Source organism: Corythoichthys intestinalis, chromosome 19 (assembly GCF_030265065.1).
Source record: "Corythoichthys intestinalis isolate RoL2023-P3 chromosome 19, ASM3026506v1, whole genome shotgun sequence".
In the NCBI taxonomy this organism is placed as follows: domain Eukaryota; kingdom Metazoa; phylum Chordata; class Actinopteri; order Syngnathiformes; family Syngnathidae; genus Corythoichthys; species Corythoichthys intestinalis.
In genome coordinates, this window is record NC_080413.1 from 25,655,017 (window position 1) to 25,675,000 (window position 19,984).

Here is a 19,984-nt window from a genome sequence, read left to right on the forward strand (position 1 = left end):
ATGCATTTCATCTCCAAGAAGAAAACAATCTACCAACATCAGATTTACATACACAAGTGTTAACAACAAGCATAAAAGTTCTTGTGTAGGGTAATCCGTTTCCACCTATATTTATTATTTATTTTATTCCACGGACGGCATGGAGGTTTCCCACCTGCTGCAGTTATCTGAGTCTGACAATGATGAGTCACGTCAATATGCAAATGCACGCAGCAAAGCAAAATGCCTGGACTCATTTACCCCGTTCAATTGGCTGACATACTGACATGTGATTAGCAGAGATGGTTAGCTCTGATTGATTCAAATGTGCATGTTTTCTAGAACAGCAAAAAAAAAAAAAAAAAAAGGGCAATGCAACAGAAAATGGATCAAATCTTTAAGAGCAAGGAAAGAGTTAAGGTGGCTAATATATCATATTTAGTTTTATTTGCTCTGATGGTGAGGTTCATAACATTCTAGCTGTCAATGTGCACCTTTGTTCATTTATCTTAGGCTACTTATTCATTACCTTATGATTAAAAAAAGTCGATGTTTGCGCGATCTTCAACCCCCCCCCCCCCCCAAATATATATATATATATATTATATATATATTAATATACAAAAAAATCTGGCTCTGTGGCGACCTTCACGTCGCGTAGTTCCGGCAAGAAATTCTAACCACTGTCACCCCTGGCTATAACACATTTAGGACTTGACAATAGGCTCAGACGGCAAAATGATCTCAACATTGTGTCATTTTTCATAGTTAAAATTAAGCACAAAACCTTTTTTTTAACACAAGTTTCAGAGTTAGATAAAAAGAAACAGGTAGACAGCCGCAACTATAGATCTTGTCTGAATTTGTGTCCAATGCTGTCCTCTAGTGGTTGCTGAAGGATCCCAACAAAAGCAAATAGTGCACGTGCCACGTTTATTGACTGAATGTTTTCGAAAGAACAAACAACTCATTTTAGTCTACAATGCACCAAAATTAAGCGTTTCACAAGTATTATGCAGCATTTCTGTAAAGTTTACAGAAGACGGCTTCAAACTTCCGGGTGTGTACCACTTGCGATTACTGGTACCTTTTCAAACACTGTAAACGTTTCTCCCCGCTAGAAATCAAAATAATCATTGGCTTGGAGAGGGGACATTACTTCTATTCATGTTCAAGAATCTAGATTGGACAATGTATATAAACAGATTTAAAAAATAAGTGTCTCTTTAGCAAACACCTCTCTCTGTTCAGTGAAATGGTCCCGTCCAGTATCTTCCAGTGTAATGCTTTCACTTTACAAAACATCCACCTAAATTGTATATATTAAGGTACGTTTAAAGTCCTATTTGGGGGGGCTTGGGGCGTTGCGTTGTTTCAATATGGACCCGATTTCAATCTTATCTAACAAATTTGTGTGGATTGTAGACTAACGACGCCAATCGAGCTTTAACGTGACTAATTTTCATAACGTCCACGCTGGACCAACAGTATCCAGCCACTCTTAGGATTTTTTTTTTTTTTTTAACACAAGTTAAAATTGCGATTCTTCCATAAATTCCATTTTCCAGTTTGTTTTTACTTGTTCAGAAAGACACTGGTGAACTGCGTAACCTTTCACCCATTTAAACGTCACCGAGTTTATGTTCTACCCTTTTGTGAAAAGAGCGTTAATCTGGATTTATTATTAATAATTAGGGTAAGGAGGATGGGGGATATTTTATAAATTCTTTCTGTAGCCACACAGATAATCTACAATTTATTACAATCTCACAGTATTTGAAATATCATTAATTCTGCATGTTCGGATTCCAGAATAAAATCATCTTGATTAGCTCTGGTACCTTTTATATCCTCAATCACTTCTGCATGCAAATGCAGGTTTCTCACTAAGAGCATGCAGCTGCTTCATACCATCAACTTTAGATACGAGTTGTGCATGTGAGTCTCCACATGCATGACTTGTAATAAATTGTTCTCTGCTAATTGCATATATTGTCTTACTTGTAGTCCACAGAGTTAAAACAATCAATTACACACAAGTAAATCCCGATATAAGTTTCCATTCAGTTTAACCAGAAAAATGGGTACAGGCTGAAAAAGCATATTCGACATATTGCCAATGTTTATTTACAGCTATGTGTTTTTCAGCTTTTGTCTCTCTTTTTTATTTTTTATTTTTTTTTTTTGGGGGGGGGGGGGGGGGGGCATTTTTACCAAAGCTGAGAATAATGGAAAAGCTTGAATTTATTCATTTGACCTTGTAAAATCCGTGTGAAGTTGTGAACACATTCGTTTGGGTTACGTTTGTTTTGTTTTGACAGGGGACAATGAAAGCAAAGACAGCGAAAAGAGCATTCAGACCATTTGTGTGAGTTACAAATCTGCCTTGGAACTGAAATGGCTCAGATTCGCCTAAAAATTCTCCCCAGTGTCCGCTGTTTATTTGACAAACTGGTTCAACTTAAAGTTGAAGGCCTTGCTCCACACAAAACAGTGGAATTAAGGTCAAGGTTGGTTGATGACAAAGGAGTGGTTTTCAAAGCTTCTGCCTTGTACAAAGCTGATGAAAAAGGTCTAGTAGATGTAAGTAGTGCCCCCTCGCTGTCAGGGAGTTACACTGGAGTGGAGCCCATGGGCCTATGGTGGTTCATGGTGCCAGATACCCCGCACAAAAAAATTGTAAAGAAGAACGTGATGAGCCCGACTCTCGTCGACATAACAGTCCACAATGGAGTCACAGGAGAGGTCTTAGCCTGTGAAACCAATGAAAGAGAATATCTGACTGAGGGCATGAGGAGAATTCCTGTGCAAGATGGTCGTGTACGAGGAGTCCTCTTCATTCCACCGGGTTTGTATATTTTATTTTAATGCTTTGATTTGCTTGTTTTCACCTCAAACTAAGATTTTAGGGGTTTGGCTAAAGACTTGAGACTTACTGTAAATGCTCTACCATACTGTATGAGAGGCAAACAAAAGATTGCATGGTTCAAGTGACACCATTACGCTATCTTGCTCTCAGGTCAGACAATTCTGCCATACGTCATGGCAGCATTTATAAAAGCCCCCAAAATATGGAGTTTGACATCTTCAGATCTCTGACAAACCTACATGATTACAATACATGAACAGTAGATACAAAAAGTCCACACACCCCTGTTTCCCTGTTTGAATGACATGTTTGGTGATAAAGAAGAGACAAAGTTATATACCGTAATTTTCGGTCTATAAAATGCCCACCCACTTTGATTCTACGGCTTATAGTCCAATGCTGCTTATTTATGTTGTTTTTTTTCCAGGTTTATTAGACCCATGTCTTTTGGTGTCAGTGTCATAGAATAATGTGTGGACCTTTGAGGCTTATAGTCGAGTGCGGCTGATAATGAACGAATAAGAATATATATATAATATATATATTATATAATATTCATGACGTTAGCAACTGTTGCTGGGTGGGGGTCAAACCCGCGTTTTGTACTAACAGGTTGTTTACTGAGCTAAACCTACCAATTCTGTCCGAAAATGATGTACCCGGTGCCAGATTCACTGGTAAAGATGTGGAAGAACATACAAATGTTTAGGTAAAGAGATGGCTTGAGTGCGAGGGCCTGAAAAAAGACTGGGAAAAAGTGCCAACCTAATCTAGAGGTAGATTTTTATTGGTAGCTTGTTCTTGTGTGCATTGCCTTATGCCACTGACAATTAGTTTCTCCTGTTTCAACAAGCTATCCTTTACCACCATATGCCCTGTCTTTCTTATATTTTATATCCTCTGGTTGTCTCGCGTCTCTCTACGACCTTTCTTGGGGGTAGTTTATATTGCTATTTTTGTGTAGCGATCGCAAATGCTACTCGGTGACAGCCAACGAACAATTAATTTTTCATTGATAACAAATCTTAATTCTATTAATTAATTTACACTTCCCTCTTACTAAGGTTGTTTCTTTGCAACAGAAAAGGCATAGTTGTTAAATCTAGAGCCTACCTGTAGGCATGAACAGGCTTACTACAAAAAGACCAAGACCAAACATGGCAAATATATTTAAATATCCGTATTTTAGAAAAATAAGCCGACATGACTCTTGTGATGTAGAAATAACTTTTTTTTTCTTCAGGTCATTCATTGTCATACAGAAGCAGCATGGCAAAATGCCACGTTAAAAAATAAGTAAAAATATCAAAATGGCTTACCTCTTCGTGGCAGGAAATGGATCAGGATTATCATCTGTAGGACCATGGCCCCCAACAAAATGTTTACTGCATATGAAGGGGAATGACTTCACCTAGCTGGCGTTAAACGGGTCTTTTGGACGTCCGCACAGGTTGATCCATTGTTCACATTTTATCCCTCCCGAATTTTTGGCTTCGAGAAATGTATGACGAAAACATCCTTCAAAAGTAGACGATCGTAATGTCTACAGTCGTTTGTACAAGTTCCATAGCAGCAGTGTTTACCCGGCATGTTATTTTTTGAAAGATTTTTGGCAGAAAACTAGCAGTACTTGCATGGGTTGTATGCGAGCGCGCTTCTATGTTGACCCCCTTCCGGTTTACGATGGTGATGTCACGCAGCCTTTCGGTCTAAAAATAGCATTCGTGCAGTACGCTCTTACAGTAATGTAAAAAACCTTTCCCACCATAAATCTGAGAATCTGTCAGGTCCATGAAGCCAATGAATGTCTCAGCTTTTTTGGCTTAGTCCAAACACCACCACAGTGGGTTTGGAATGAAATAAAGATCTACTTAAAGACATTCAGCTTTAATTTGAAATTATTTACATCCACTTCGGGTGACATGGGTTGCAGTTACGGGAGTTTGTAGTGTCTCTCAGGAATAGTGTTAAGGAGCGTGTTTAGGAACTACAATTCGGTGTTCTGATTCCGATTAGACTACTCAGTAGTTGGTCAGTATTATTTCCAATCTGACTTGCTTTGTTTCCTTATTTTTTCAGGAAAGGGGCCATTCCCTGGAATTATAGATTTGTACATTTTAGGTGGAGGCCTAAATGAACAGCGAGCCAGCCTCTTAGCAAACAAAGGTTTTGTTGTGCTGGCACTGGCCTATTATGGTTACCAAGATTTACCCAAAAATCCCAAAAACCTGGATTTGGAATATTTTGAAGAGGCTGTGAACTTTCTACAAAAACACCCAGAGGTAAGTTCATTAAAATGTAATCATGAATAAATATCTAAGGAACTGGGCTTTGAAATATGAGTGTTAAGTCCTGCCATTGAAGTCAACTGCTCTAGATGTTGGAGGGGGGTTAGCGGTTAAAATAAATAATTAAAACTTCCATAAAGTTTTGCGACTTTAGATTTTAAGTAAGCACATCTCAAATTTTCAAGTTTTTACAGTAACTTGTTATTTTGAGTGTGTATTCGCAACTCAAGTAGTTCACACCGTTACCTTGTTTAAATAAATTGTGCTAACTTCAATTAATAGTTTTGGAGCAAAACTTTCTATGTAACTTGAAATATTAAGTCGTGCATACGTTAAATTTTAAATTATGTAGTCTCACTCATGATGCCTTCAAAAAGTGCGCTGCCAGCATCACAGTCTGGTAGACTAGCTCATTTCACTATGACACACATTTGAATTTTGCTTGGGTTACCTTAATATAAAGGGTTCCCCAAAAATGTATATGACGGAAAACACTCAGGTGACTTGAAGTTCTGCTCTGAGACCCCTAATTTGACCAAATGTCAAAATTGTCCTATATGCATGTGTGATTCATCATTGGAAAGCTTAAAATCTGAATTTTCTGGGGAAAGAAAAATTTTGAAGAGGAGGGCATTTAAAAAAAAAAGATTTTTAAACAGCAAAACCCTAACTGGAGGTGAGAGCACACGAGAGCAGAATTAAAGACGGCATGATTTTAACGAGATATTACCGTGTACTTACCTTGTTTCGATCCAAAAACTCCATATAGCATCTATAATCGAGTGTCAAGACACAGATGTGAATGGCCACAGCCGGATTTTGGGTGGATTGTATGGGTGAAACATGGTAATATAACAAGGGTCGCGATGCAGAAATTGCAGACGTCAAGGAGTGGTCAAATGTTCTTTTTCATATATTTACCCTTTTAAACATTTTTTTTTTCAATTTTTCTTTGTTTGGATAAATTTTTTTATCATCTAACATATCGGGGAAAATGAGACAGTGACAAAAAAAGTAAAATTAAGCCATAGTTATGAAGTTGATATCTGTGACTTATTTACAGACGCCATTTTTTTTATTGTGACGTAATTTGTTTAAAACTTTAAAATATGAGAGTGAATAATTTTTTAAAGTCTTTTTTTTAAACGATATATTAGACATCAATTAATGATTCTAAGCTAAAAATGACAGACATTTTAAATAAATATAATTACTTCTTTTTATGGCTGGGTTGAAACAAAGCGGTTGCGTGACGTCTGTAAACGGGGGTTTCCAGGGTAAAACAGACAAATTAAGAATAGTTCGGGGGCTTAATGCGCCAAGAATCTGCAAATGCAGCTTATAGACACATTGTTCTATCAAACGCAACAGTTCTTTTGGCTTAAAATTCAGCAGTTTATTTTAAAGAGGGGTGCAAGAGCAGAAACTGCTTTTTCAGTCGTCTGTGTTTTCCGCCAAATAACATTTTGCAGCTAATAACTTGACATGTTCACACTTGAATTACTTTTTCATACTTCCAATAGCATTTGATAATGAATTATATTTCTTCAAAGTTGAGTCTGGCTGCTGCTCTTATTGGATTTAACCTACAAAAAATCCATAGTCAGTTTGGTTACCAAGAGTATATGCATTTTTTGGGACACACTGTATCTGTACTTGGGTCATGTTTACTTACCCCCCCATCTTTTAGATACTTATGTTGTATGAAAATTTGCTTTATTGACTTGATTATTATTATACATTAAGCTAACTTTTATTTATTTATTGCAGGTTCGAGGTCCTGGGATAGGTGTTATATCAATGTCCCATAGTGGTGCTTTGGCCTTGTCGATGGCATCTTTTTTGTCAGGAATCACAGCAACTGTCTGCATTAATGGCTGCAGTGGAAATACTGTGATTCCATTACACTACAAAGACATTGTTATCCCTCCACTTCCACCTGTCTATTGGAAATTAAAAATTAGAAAATCTTGGCTGATTGACATACGTGATGTCACGCCGGATCCAACTCTGAAAAAAAATCGAGCATCTTTAATTCCAATAGAGCGAGCCAGTTGCCACTTCCTGTTTGCCGTATCAGAAGACGACCACAACTGGAGAAGTGCCTTTTTTGCCGAGCAAGCTGCTAGCATTTTGAAAAGTCATGGGAAGCAATCATTTGAGGTGGTTTGTTATCCAAAAGCTGGACACTTTTTGGAGGTTCCTCACATGCCATTTTGTCCGTCTTCCTTCCACGCTGCAGTGGGAAGAGCTGTGGTGTTTGGTGGGGAGCCAAAAGCACATTCTGAAGCTCAGCTGGACCTATGGGAGCGTCTCCAAAAGTTCTTTAATAAACACTTGAACAACTGTTAGTAAGCAACTTGCGGGCCAGGGATCTAAACATCACATATTTTACACAAAACAAGATCAATGCAACAATGACATTTAAACACTTGCCTAGTTAGCAGTTTTATTTATAACATTCTGACTTAAAAGCAAAACCCTCCCCATAACAGTGGCCATGTGTAAGATTGTCGTGGTTATCTACGCAGTGTTCTTTTAAAGACTATAATGGACTGACTTTGTTGGTTAAACCTGTTTAATGACATCTAACCAGGAATAACATTCATCATGTTAACCGTTCTTGTGATTGCGCGTGTGTACTATTTCGGTCATTTGTGCAAATCAAAGAGGAATGTCACAAGCTGCCGTGAGAGAACAAACAGAACAACCTAACAGTATTTCTTTGAGCGGTCAACAAGTCAAGCTAAACCTGAACTAACCACTATTCAAACAGTGTTCAGCAGTGTCAAATTTATAGATGTGAATACGATACTAGAAAACAAGAGGTATACAAATTGAAGAGATGGACACCTGCAGGGTACAATAGTGGTTCGGATGTCTGTTGCACACACAAGGTTCAAATATCTTCTGGATGGAGGGATTTTGGAATAATTTGGCTTCCTCAGTAAATGTTTTTGATCGAATTCAGATAAGTTCATTATTCTTTTGGAATATACGGTAATTTCAGCGCTATAAGGCGCACCAGAGCATATTGCGCACCTTCAATGAATGGCCTGTTTTAAAACTTTTTCATATATAGGATTAAGGCGCAGTAGTAGTAGTAGAAGTAGTGATTGGGGTTGTGTTGTACATCCACTAGATGGTGCTGCGCTGAAGGGAATGTCATTCCATGATTAACCAATATCGATCCATATACAGTGATACCTCTACATATGAAGTTAATTCGTTCCAGGACCTTGTTTGTAAGTCGAAATGGTAGCATGACGAGCAGGATTTTCCCATTAGATCACATTATAATTCCATTAATTCGTTCCACAGCCCGAAAACCTACACTAAATCTTTAATAAATACTGCGGTTACTACTGCAAATCGCAATTACACTTAGCAAAACAAATACATTACGTATAAAAATCACAATAATGATATAATAATAGCAATAATAAAAATAATGCCTGTAATAATGTAACAAATCGGCTTCTAATGTGGCAGATGTATATTTTGCGTGGTGTACCTGAACGCACCACATGGCTGTCAGTACGGGGGAGGATTTTTTACTATAACTTTACAAGCTGGCGATTTTTTTGGGCGACGTTACAATAATAATAATTGTCACCTTAACTTATAAAGACGGAGGTGGACCGCCGAGATCATAGACCGTCTACGGCCATATTGTTGATCCAGTTCACGGATGCGCACCCCACGCTCATATTTTTCGATTGTTTCCATCTTCATTTCGATGGTAAGCCTCACCTTTTTCCTTGTTTCACCACCTACACTAACATTGTTGGAACCCATGTTGACTTCCCTCAAGAAAATCCGCAGTGCGTCTGTTTTGCTGGAAAACAAAAACTGCGGCGCTGTCATAAATCGTCGTGTTTCGAGGATGTCGTCGCATGTAGAAACAAATGGAGAGTCAAATTTTACATCAGATGTCAAAAAGATCGTGTGTCGAAGTTATCATATGTAGAAGTACCACTGTAGAAGGCGCACTGTCTGCTATTGAGAAAATAGCTGTGCCTTATAGTGCGGAAAGTACGGTATGCATTTTGTTTGATTTTTTTTTTTTCATAACGTAGAGTGTGTCCCTCGTTTGAATAAAGAATGGGAAACTAGTGTATTAAAAAAAATGGATGCCAGTGAGATTGTATTTTTTTCTTTTTTTTCCAAAAAAGCTGAATTAAAAATAACTTTCAAAATGTGCATGCATTATTTATGTGATTTAATGGGATTTTGATGACCTTCTTTGTTTCAAATCAGCTGATATTTTAAAGGTAGAATAGTGCTGGAATTAATATTATCCATTGTAGTGATGGATCTCCGTCACCCATTCATTAATTTTGCATCTATGGGTGGACAGTGTGGCTGCAGGCTGCTTATCATTCTTGAGGCTGAGTGAAGCTGCTTGTTGGTGCCCAAAAAGAGGAGGAGCACGCTCAAACCCCGCTCCTTTCCACTATCTCAGACGCGCGTGTCACGATGTGAAATAGTCATTCTTTGTGGGATTTCCACAGTCGACCAATGGGCGACCTCCTACGGTGCAGCAGGATTCTGACAGCCACAGAAAGACAGGCTGAAGCAAGCTGCATCTACGAAATGGACGCATCGGATCCAGCAATGCACTTCTATGCACTTGGATGTATAAGACTGATTTTTGTCTGATGTAGGCAATGCCAATGACGTTTAATATATCAATTCCATTATGTCCGCGTACGGGAAGGTGCTTTCGGTCCGGTGCATGCTCAGCCATCGTTTCTACTTCCAGCGACCTGTGATGTTTCAGTTGAAGAGGCGCCAGCGTTCATAAAATATAAAAACAACACAAAATCGGGTCTCGGCATGGATAGTGGGAACTGGGCTGCAATGGTCGGGGACGGCGCAGCCAACATGACAGCTTCCCATATCTGGCTAAGTGTCCTCAACTCCTCCAGCCCGCCAACCCGCTGGGGAAGCCGTCCACCCCCAGAGGGCACCGCGCTGGACGACCGGGACCGACTTGTCCAGGAGCAAGCCTACCGCGACTTCACCACTGCTGTCCAGATTCTCATCCTCATTGGTTCGGTACTCGGTAAGTTCATAGCAAAAGTGAATTGTATACTGTCAAGATGTAAGAAATAAAATATTGACAGTAGAACGATCATTGCAATCATTTACTAATGCAATTTAATATTATGACTATATTTGACCCATCCTTTAAAAACAGACTTAAGTTGCATCATGTATTGGGGGCATTGGGCAATATTCTTATCTATATGTGACAAGGTAGAGTGATTCACGTATTGCCCTCACAGTTTAAATAGGATGGATGGATGGATGGATGGATGGATGGATGGATGGATGGATGGATGATAGCTATTAAACATGGAAGGCAATGTGACTTAATGATTGTTGGGAATCACTTTACACTAAGTCTGAAATTTGTTTGTTTACCACAAATACTGAATCTTTGACCATGGGCTTCAAAATATTGACAGGACATAGGGCGCGGGGCCGATGAATAGAGGGCTAATCTCCGTCAAAGCTGACTGAGGAGAACACAGACAAAGAGTTTTTTACGTTGAAAATTCTTGTGACTAAATCCCTGAATTGTTTATAAATATGGACGTAAAATAGTCTCGGTTCTTGGTTAAAAGCAAAAAAACAGGTAGTTAGCATTTATTTTACGTAAATATGTTGAATGCGCTGCTAGTCTTTAAACCACTGCGGTGCCGCCTTATCACCACAAAGAGCTCTTTACGATACAAATTCTTGTGAATAAATGCTTAAATCCCCAAATTCTTTATAGATATGGACATAAAACAGTCTTGATTCTTGGTTAAAAGCAAAAAAAAAAAAAAAAAATGCAGTTAGCATTTATTTTACGTAAATATTGCGAACTATGATGCCAATGCAGTAGCGGCTAATTTCTCCCATTGATTTTTTTCACGTTTCAAAATACATGCATGATATGGAAATATAATAATTACCTTGAATCCTCGAACAATTCACTCCTGAGACAATCCTTCCTGTTTGTATGCGGTACAGCTTCGTACTTTTTCCAACCTAAATCCGGCGTTGGATCACTGCATGTCTTTGAGAATAACTGCGACCGACTTAAGAGCACTTAAATGCTCTTCTCGCAAATGGTAAAATTTAGCCGAGGAGGCACCTGGAATTAATTATCCAACTTTAACTCACCTATAACCAGTGTTGTTAATAACGGCGTTACAATATAACGGCGTTACTAACGGCGTTATTTTTTTCAGTAGTGGGTAATCTAATTAATTACTTTTCTCATCTTGGCAACGCCGTTACCGTTACTGAGGACGGAAAGGCATGCGTTACTATGCGTTACTATATTGGTCGAAAAGTCCTAGGGAGACTGACTCACCGAGACGACAGAGCAGAGCAGGAGTAGGGAGGAGGCAAGGAAGTTGCTCCAATAATACATGTTGTAGCCGATAGCCAACAAACTACGCCCGCATGTTATGGTAGATATGGTAGACATGGTAGATATCACATGGACTGTACATAGATATAACTAGATGCAAAATGACAGACATGGCACTAAATGAGTTAGTAGACAGCCGCCATCTTAAAGCAGTAGACTTTTTAGGACGGCTCGTTTGTAGAGAACCTTCCTAAGTAACTTTTTATCTAAAATACTTCTAAATCGGCAAAATCTTGACTTGAATCTTTCTTTAAATGATGAAACAGTTTTAAAACTTTCATATGTCGAAAGTAGAGAGAAGGGAACTAATGCAACAATGGGAGCAATTTTAACAACTTTTAACAGTTGATTCAGGGTAAAGGGTAAATTAGGGTAAAGAATTGGGCTCGGGCCAATTGTACCAAAAACCTTCACAAAAAACTTCACATAGTGTGGCCAATGTTTTTTTTTTTTTTTTTTGAGGGGAAAAAAAAAAAAGTAATTATCACCAATTACTTTGCCAAGTAACTAATTACTCTTACATTCAGGTAATTGAGTTACTCACGCAATTACTTTTTGGGAGACGTAATTTGTAACTATACAGTAATTAATTACTTTTTTTCAGTAAGATTAACAACACTGCCTATAACCCTATTGGGGACAAGTGCAAAGGAAATTAATGGATAATCATTTATGTGTTTATTAACTTTTATCGATAGTAAAATGTGTTGTTTTCCAAGTCAAAATCAACATGCAGTCATCTTGTCGCAATGGGACTAGTAAGTATACTTACAGAAGCAGTCGTCCACAAAACCATGTGACTCCTTTAGAGAGAACTACAGCATTCAAATTAAGCAGTGGTTATCTTTATAATTGTATGATTGGTCAGAAGTGTTGAGTTAAAATGACTTAGTATATAAACTGTGACTACTTTTGTTATGCCTATCACTGATTAAAAAAAAAAAAAAAGGTGTGAAGCCCCATAATGTTTCACAGGTTTGATAGTGTTGACATTGGCTGCTATATTTAGACACAATATTTGTCACTTAGACATTACACTAACAGCAGCTTATTAACAATACCCTAACATAAGACAAGATGCCCTGGAAGACACTTCTAATAACTCACATACTATGTTGTGTAATTTAGAACAGAAACAGTACTGTGGGCTTAAATATGAATGATATGTCAAAAGTCCCTCCAAAATATATTCATTGAAGCTATGGAGCTGAATTTCATGTTTAGGAGTGATACGGATGCGAATGTACAGCAGCTATCTGTATCATTATTTCATACACATACAGTATATTTAATGAAATACTTGTGAAATACAAAGCACTGTACCATCACTGGTTACTGGTTGAAAGGTGCAATATCACAATAGAACTGACGCACTGGCGTTAACTGCGTGGCAGCTTCTTATTTTATTTCAATGCATCAACATCATGAATATTGATCATTGCTGGAAAGACAATATATGCACATCTGGAAAGACAATATATGCACATATGGCACTGAGTAAAGTGAAAGTGGCAATGTAGTTGTTCCTTGTCAGTTAGCCCCACAGAATGAAGAGTGCTAAGCTATATTTTGTTGTTTTCCTGGCAATAAGCTGCTGGCTATGAAAGACAAACAAGCACTATCAGTGCATGTAGGCTACTGCAATAATCTTTATAAATGAAGTCACTTGTATTTCTTTGTAACTAATGTAACCTTCTATTACATTTCATATACTGTGCATATGGTATATATTTCCCTGTAATGCCGGTGACCTCTTTTGAACAGTTCATGCCAATATGTAATTTGCCATGTGAGATCATCTCTCACATTCTGCGAGTTTGACTTGAAGGAGTCTGGAATTATATCATGGTAGTAACAAAACTTTTTGAATCTTGGCAACGGGGTCAAAGGGTAACCATGTCTGTAGTTACCATTCTAGACCGTGCTGATGTTTAATACCGTTTGTCACTTCACCATGTACAATGTTAATTAGCAAATGTCAGTGCTAATCTAAGTGAGTGAATATGATAAATACTAAGCCTGCTCAATATCATTGTGTTAACAACGTAATGTGGCACTTGTTAGGCTGCTGACACACGCAATCAGCGCTGAACTCACTGGAGAGAAGTCCTGGAATTGTAGAATTGTTCACAGCAAGTCATGTTACATACTGTAGACGAACGAATGAATAAGGAATGCCATAACGACATCATATGGAAATAAATGTATTTCCTCACTCAAAACCCTAAAAATAATCTAAACAGCTTGCAGCCAATGACAGTGAAATTCCGCTAGGGAATGTTATGAAGTGATTTCAAAGCTCTTCATTCTTCCCTACAGGGAATGCCACCGTATTGTGGTGCACCTGCTCCACAAATGTCTTCAAATCCGTAACCAACCGCTTCATCAAAAACCTGGCTTGCACCGGTATCTGCGCAGGATTGGCCTGTGTTCCCTTCGACGTGGCACTGGGCTCCAGCCCTCACTGCTGCTGGTGGCTTCACACACTGCTGCTCTGCAAGACTATGAAGTTCCTCCACAAACTTTTCTGCTCAGTAATTGTGCTCAATTTCAGTGCCATTGGACTAGACAGGTAAGTCCATGTTGGAATTTTGAAACATTCACTTATTTTATCCATACCACTGATCTGAGATTGGTAGTTTGACCTTTGAGTGTGGAGCTTGCAAGCTACGTACGTAGGGTTAATTAAAGACTCACATTCCAAAATTATGCAAAGTATATTAATTGAAGATTTTGGATTTCAACTGCATGGATCAAGTGCCTTGAGTCAAAAGTCAGAATATGAACTTCCGCATCTGCCCTGACAACAAAAATAAATGCTTTTTTAAATCTCCTAACCAACACAACAGTACAGCAAAAGCATTGACTATTACCTGCATCTAAAATGATAAATTAAAAGTGTACCCAGCATTAAAATGGATAAAATAACTCATTATGTAGTTACGCTCTTTTCAGTGAATGGAAGGAGTCAGGCCCAGAAAATGGTTTGTTATGGAGCATTTTTCACTTTTTGGCAAATTTCTGATGCTTGTGGAGTAGTAATCTGCACATGCGGGTTGCACAATGTACAGTACACTCTGGCATATTGGTTATGTGTTAAACTTAAAATGAACAACACTAAAACAACCCCAAACAAACACTGGCATTATGTCAAAATTGGGCCCTTGAAGCATAAATCCAGACCAAGTTGACAATGAGCATGAGTGAAATTGATATGCACACTGCCCCCTTGGCTATAGTAGACTGGGACATGCCTTGCGATTGGCTGGCAACCAGTCGGTTTTTGTCTATCCCTCAAAGCATGTTTCTGGACAACTACTTAGGAAAACAGATGGACCAATGAAATGCAGCTTTTGGATAATTTAATAAAAAGGAAAATCTTTCCAACCTTAGTTCTAAATTTTAACAGCTGAGCATTAAATGGTATTCGAAAAAAGCTGCCAGGTACCGACCACTCGTTTCGCACAATTTAAAAGTACATTTCAAAGAAATAAATGGTTTAAACGCATTCAAGCAATGCTTTAAGCTCTTAATTGCTTGAGCAAGTCGACTGAAGTTTGTTACTCTCACACAATGATGCTTTGAAACGACAACCATCAACACATCAATCTGCATTTGCTATTTTTGTTGCTGAAGGTGAGCAATTCTTGGTGATTAGGTGGATGACGTGACGTGGAAGGGCATCTCAGATATACAGTAGGCTATATATTACACATCTCTACACACTTTAAGTTTCAATTCAACCTAACGAACCCTTAATTATCACATTTTACTCACTTTAGTGCAAGGGCACCTATTTAAGTGTTATACTGACTCAATTCTGTCCATGTGTTGTGAATTGCAGCAAAACATGCATTAAATACTTGTGAACTTGACTTCTCTCATGTTGGCTGTATTTATTTTAGGTCTTATGTACGGATATACTTATAGCCATATCATGAAAATGTTAACATCTGTTAGTGTTAGTTTAAAAAAATATACTAAGAACAATTCATTTTCTTTACGAAAATTAATTACAGATGTAGCAATAAGCATCACAACGAATAATAAAACCAGTTAATTATTTATTATTGTATTATTGTGGTGGGCAATATTCACTGTTGATAGCGCTTCTGCATTTGTGCAGTTGAAGAAACAATCCATCAAAATAAGCAAGTCCTTCTTATAATTGGCTTTGCATAGGATGAAGCAGAGACGAGAACAGAGGCAATTTACATATTTATTATCATTTATAATGCAGACATGAGTACAGTCAGCCGTCTGGGGTTTATTGTATAAAAATGACTAAACCAATGTGGATCACGACACATCAATTTGATAGTTATATCTTACAGGCCTTTGTTAGAAACATGCAACCTTCAAAAGGTATAGGTTGTAGAGTGAGGAAAATAAGTATTTGAACACCCAGTGATGTTCTCCCACTTGGAAATGATGGGCGGATTTGAAATTTTCATGGTAGGTGCTTGTCCACTGTAAGAGAGAATCAAAAAAAAAAAAATTCAATATGTATTTATATACACAGTATATGTGAATATTTGGTAAAGTAGCCTTTCTGTATATTTATAGAGGGCAAACGTTTCCTGTAACTTTTCACCAGGTTTGCACAGGCTGCAGCAGGGATTTTGCACCACTGCTCCACAAAAAAATCTTCTCTAGATCAATCAGGTTTCTGGAGAGTCACTGAGTAACAGAGTTTGAGCTTCCTCCAAAGATTTTCTATTGGGTTTAGGTCTTGAGACTGGCTAGGCCCCTGCAGAACCTTGATATGCTTTTTAAGAAGCCACTCCTTGGTTATTCTGGCTGTCTGTTTCGGGCCATTGGTATGTTGGAATACCCAGTAACGACCACTGTATGTATTTCTATTTCTTTGTGCATGCGTAAATAAAAAGCTTCATTCATTAATTTTCAATGCTCTAACTGAGGGAGGTTATTCCATAAAATATCACAACACATAGCACTGGTCATCCTCCCCTTAATACAGTGGTGTTGCTCAGTCCCTTGTAAAGAACCCCCCACCCGCATGATGCTACCAACCCATATTTCACAGTAGGGATGGTGTTCTTGGGATTGTACTCTTCATTCTTCTTCCTCCAAACCCTATGTGTCATGCCACATCGCCTTCTGTTTTTGAAAGCTTCACACTCGTCATAGTCGCGTACTTGCCCTTCCTCTTGACATCTAATCACCTATTGTTTCCACCTGTTCCCCATTACCTTGTGTGTATATAATGCCCTAGTTCCCCTTGTCTTGTGCAGAAGTGTCTTTCTTCCAAGGTCAGTCACGTCAGCTTCTAGCCATAGCCTATCATAGTTTTACTGAATATTATCCTCCATTTGGAGCGCTTTGTGTTTATACCTTTTTGATCCTAGCCATCTTGACTTTTTCCTCCATTTGGAGCGTTTTTGTTTTTTGCCTTTCCTCCCTTTTGGAGTGCATTTTTGTTTGAACTTTTGATTGTGGTTGCCCTGACTTATTCCTCCGTTGGAGTGCTTTTTGTTTGTGCTTTTCTCATCCCTGCATGTAAGCGGAAGAACCTCTGTTTTCAAAATAAAGTTTTTGCCTGAACAGCCGCAACTGAGTCCACCTCGTCGTCTCGGCATGACACTATGAGTGGAATTAAGACCAGAACGTTCCATTTTGATCTCATATGACCACATGACTTTCTCCCAAGACTCCTCTGGATCATCCAAATGGTCATTGGCAAACTTAAAACAGGTCTGGACATGTGCTGCCTTAAGCAGGGGAACCTTCCATGCTATACATGTTTTTAAACCATGACGTCTAAGTGTAGTACCAACAGTAACCTTGGAAATAGTGGTCCCAGCTCCTTTCAGGTCTTTGACCAGCTCCTCCTGCGTAATTCTTGGCTGATTCCTCACAATTCTTAGGATCATTGAGACCCTACGAGGTAGATCTTGCGTGGAGTCTCAGTCCGAGGGAGATTCACAGTCATGTTTAGCTTCTTCCATTTTCTAATAATTGCTCCAACTGTGGATCTGATATCACCAAGCTGCTTGGAAATTGCCCCGTAACTCTTTCCAGCCTTGTAGAGGTCTATAATTCTGTCTCTGGTGTCTTTGGACAGCTCTTTGGGGTGTATGGGTTGGAAAAATGTTTATATGCAGCTAACAGCCTGGAACAGGTAAAAAAATCGGACTCAAAAAGTCCACCTCTACTGCACTTATTTAGGAGACCCTCATGAGGAAAAGCGGCATGGAAAATGAATGAATGAAAAAGTGGAATGGAGGTGGACTTTTTAAAGGCAATTGACTGGTCTTTGAGGCCTTCAATTCTAGCTAATAGACAGGAGTTCAAATACTTATTTGCAGCAGCGTAATACAAAGAAATTGTTAAAAAAAAAATCATACACTATGATTTTTGGATTTTGTTTTTTTAATAGTCTCTCCTAGTGGACAAGAACCTACCATGAAAATTTCAAACCCGCCCGTCATTTATAAGTTGGACAACTTACAAAATCGCAGGGTGTTCAATTACTTATTTTCCTCACTGTATCTTTTTCGTGGCTGGAATGGCGTAATGACCTTTCATTTGATTTGAATGGGAAAACTGGTTTAATATATCAGTAAATTGAAGTCTAACCTGGATTACTATCACTGAACATAAGAGAAGCTGTGTCCTTGTGATTGTATTTTGATCCCCAATTCAATTGTATTCTGTCTCCAGATACTATTCAGTTTTATACCCGCTTGAGAAGAAGATCTCAGATGCGAGATCCAGAGATCTGGTCATCTACATTTGGGTCCATGCAGTGGTGGTGAGTCTCCCTGTGTTTGCCGTTACCAACGTCACCGATGTGTACGTGACGGCATCCTGCTCAGAAGACCACGCCCGATCCCTGGGACATACTCTGTACGTGTTGATCTACAACATCACCACAGTCATCTTCCCTCTGGCATTGGTCTTCTTCTTCATGCTGCTCATCCGCAGAGCACTCAGTGCCAGCCAGAAGAAGAAGGTGATCATAGCGGCCTTGCGGACGCCGCAGAACAGCATCTCCATCCCGTATGTATCGCGACGTGAGGCGGAGCTGCATGCCAGTCTCCTGGCTGTTGTGCTGGCATTCTCCGCCTGCAGCACTCCTTATGGTGCTCTGGTGGTTTATCGCACACTTTTGGTGGACGCCAAACAGCTGCCTTCATCACTGTACCTCACAGCCTTATGGCTCCCTAAGGTTTCCTTGCTAACCAACCCGCTTTTGTTCTTGACTGTTAATCGCTCAGTGCGCCACAGTTGCTTAGAACTGTTGTCCAGGATACACAGACGCTACAGCCGACGAAACATGGTCAGTACAGGGGCTCTGTCATCTCTGGGTGGGGAGGCTGTGATAGGAGAACCAATGGGACTGGAGACAGTGGGTCACTCTGGAAGCCAACTTCTGGAAATGTTCAACATAGGCCAGCAGCAGATATTCCGAGTCTCGGATGAGGAAGAAGATAATGTAGCAAATAAGATCCCTCCTCACGGATTAGAGGTTCCAAAAGAAGACCACAACAACGGGTCACGGCTAACAGGGCTCAGGTCGCACGCCATTACAAAAAATGATTTGTTGCAAAGACACTGCAGTGGACACACAAAGGAAGGCATCCCTCCAATGACAGCACCGCGCTCATCTCCGGCCCACACGTGTGCTTACACTTCATCGTCGCAGGTAGCGCCGGCTACTCTCCCAGAAACTGAAGATCCCACCCAGTTTGGGTTTGGACCCTTTGAGCTGCCTCCTCAGTGGTTACCAGAGACACGGAACAGCAAGAAAAGGCTGCTTCCACCATTGGGCAACACACCTGAGGAGCTGATCCAAACCAAGTTACCCAAGCCACGGCCCGAACGGCGAATAAGCAGGAACAACAAGGTCAGCACCATCTCTGCTGTGGATCCATGAAGTACAGTATTTCAAAAGAATTAAGAATATTCAACTTGCGGGTGAAATTTCAGAATGAGCCTAAAATGGGACATAATACAACAGAAGGGCAAAAAAGTCAAACACAGTGATGACTTTTGCCAATCAATTCTGCAAAAAGTACTGAAACACTGCCAGTACAAGTTACAACACATTTAGGTTTGGCCCGGAGAGTTCACCTGAATGCTGACAATTCATAAATTGGATTCTCACTTAACCTGTGACTGGCCACACCAAACCTGTTTACATTTTTTTCATAATATGTTGGAAGTGGCACTGCTCAAACAAACATTTTTTTTATGCTGTGAATAATCAGCCGACTCAGCTAAATCAATCAACTTAAACAAGTTTAGAAATATTGTCACTGTGATACAGGCGCTGTTGTTTGAAATATATTTTGATCGTAAATAATCCAGCATTTTCTAAAACATGCTCTTCTTACAATGTGCAATGACTGCACGTTTATTATTGCTGTTTGATACTTCTTATGTAGTAGATGT

General features: G+C 39.2%; 2 protein-coding genes across 3 annotated transcripts in view; both read left to right on the forward strand.

The window, feature by feature from the left end:
- The first annotated feature begins 1,247 nt into the window (after positions 1-1,247).
- On the forward strand, positions 1,248-9,275 carry acot20 (acyl-CoA thioesterase 20). Of its 2 annotated transcripts, XM_057823015.1 has the most exons (5): positions 1,248-1,307; positions 2,301-2,827; positions 4,928-5,130; positions 6,907-7,299; positions 7,379-9,275. In XM_057823015.1, exons 2-5 carry the CDS (start codon positions 2,377-2,379, stop codon positions 7,475-7,477), a joined length of 1,146 nt encoding a protein of 381 aa, XP_057678998.1. In that variant the 5' UTR covers positions 1,248-1,307; positions 2,301-2,376; the 3' UTR covers positions 7,478-9,275. The 2 variants fall into 2 exon arrangements, with proteins under 2 accessions (XP_057678998.1, XP_057678997.1); XM_057823014.1 differs by having other exon boundaries at positions 6,907-9,275.
- Positions 9,276-9,665: 390 nt separating this feature from the next.
- Positions 9,666-19,984, forward strand: part of gpr176 (G protein-coupled receptor 176) — an 11,917-nt gene continuing 1,598 nt past the window's right edge. Inside the window, exons 1-3 of the mRNA XM_057823180.1 lie at positions 9,666-10,204; positions 13,886-14,138; positions 18,251-19,984. The exon at positions 18,251-19,984 is cut by the window's right edge and continues 1,598 nt beyond it. Coding sequence (XP_057679163.1) covers positions 9,976-10,204; positions 13,886-14,138; positions 18,251-19,466 — 1,698 coding nt within the window. The 5' untranslated portion in view covers positions 9,666-9,975 and the 3' untranslated portion in view covers positions 19,467-19,984. The remainder of the gene's footprint in view (positions 10,205-13,885; positions 14,139-18,250) is intronic.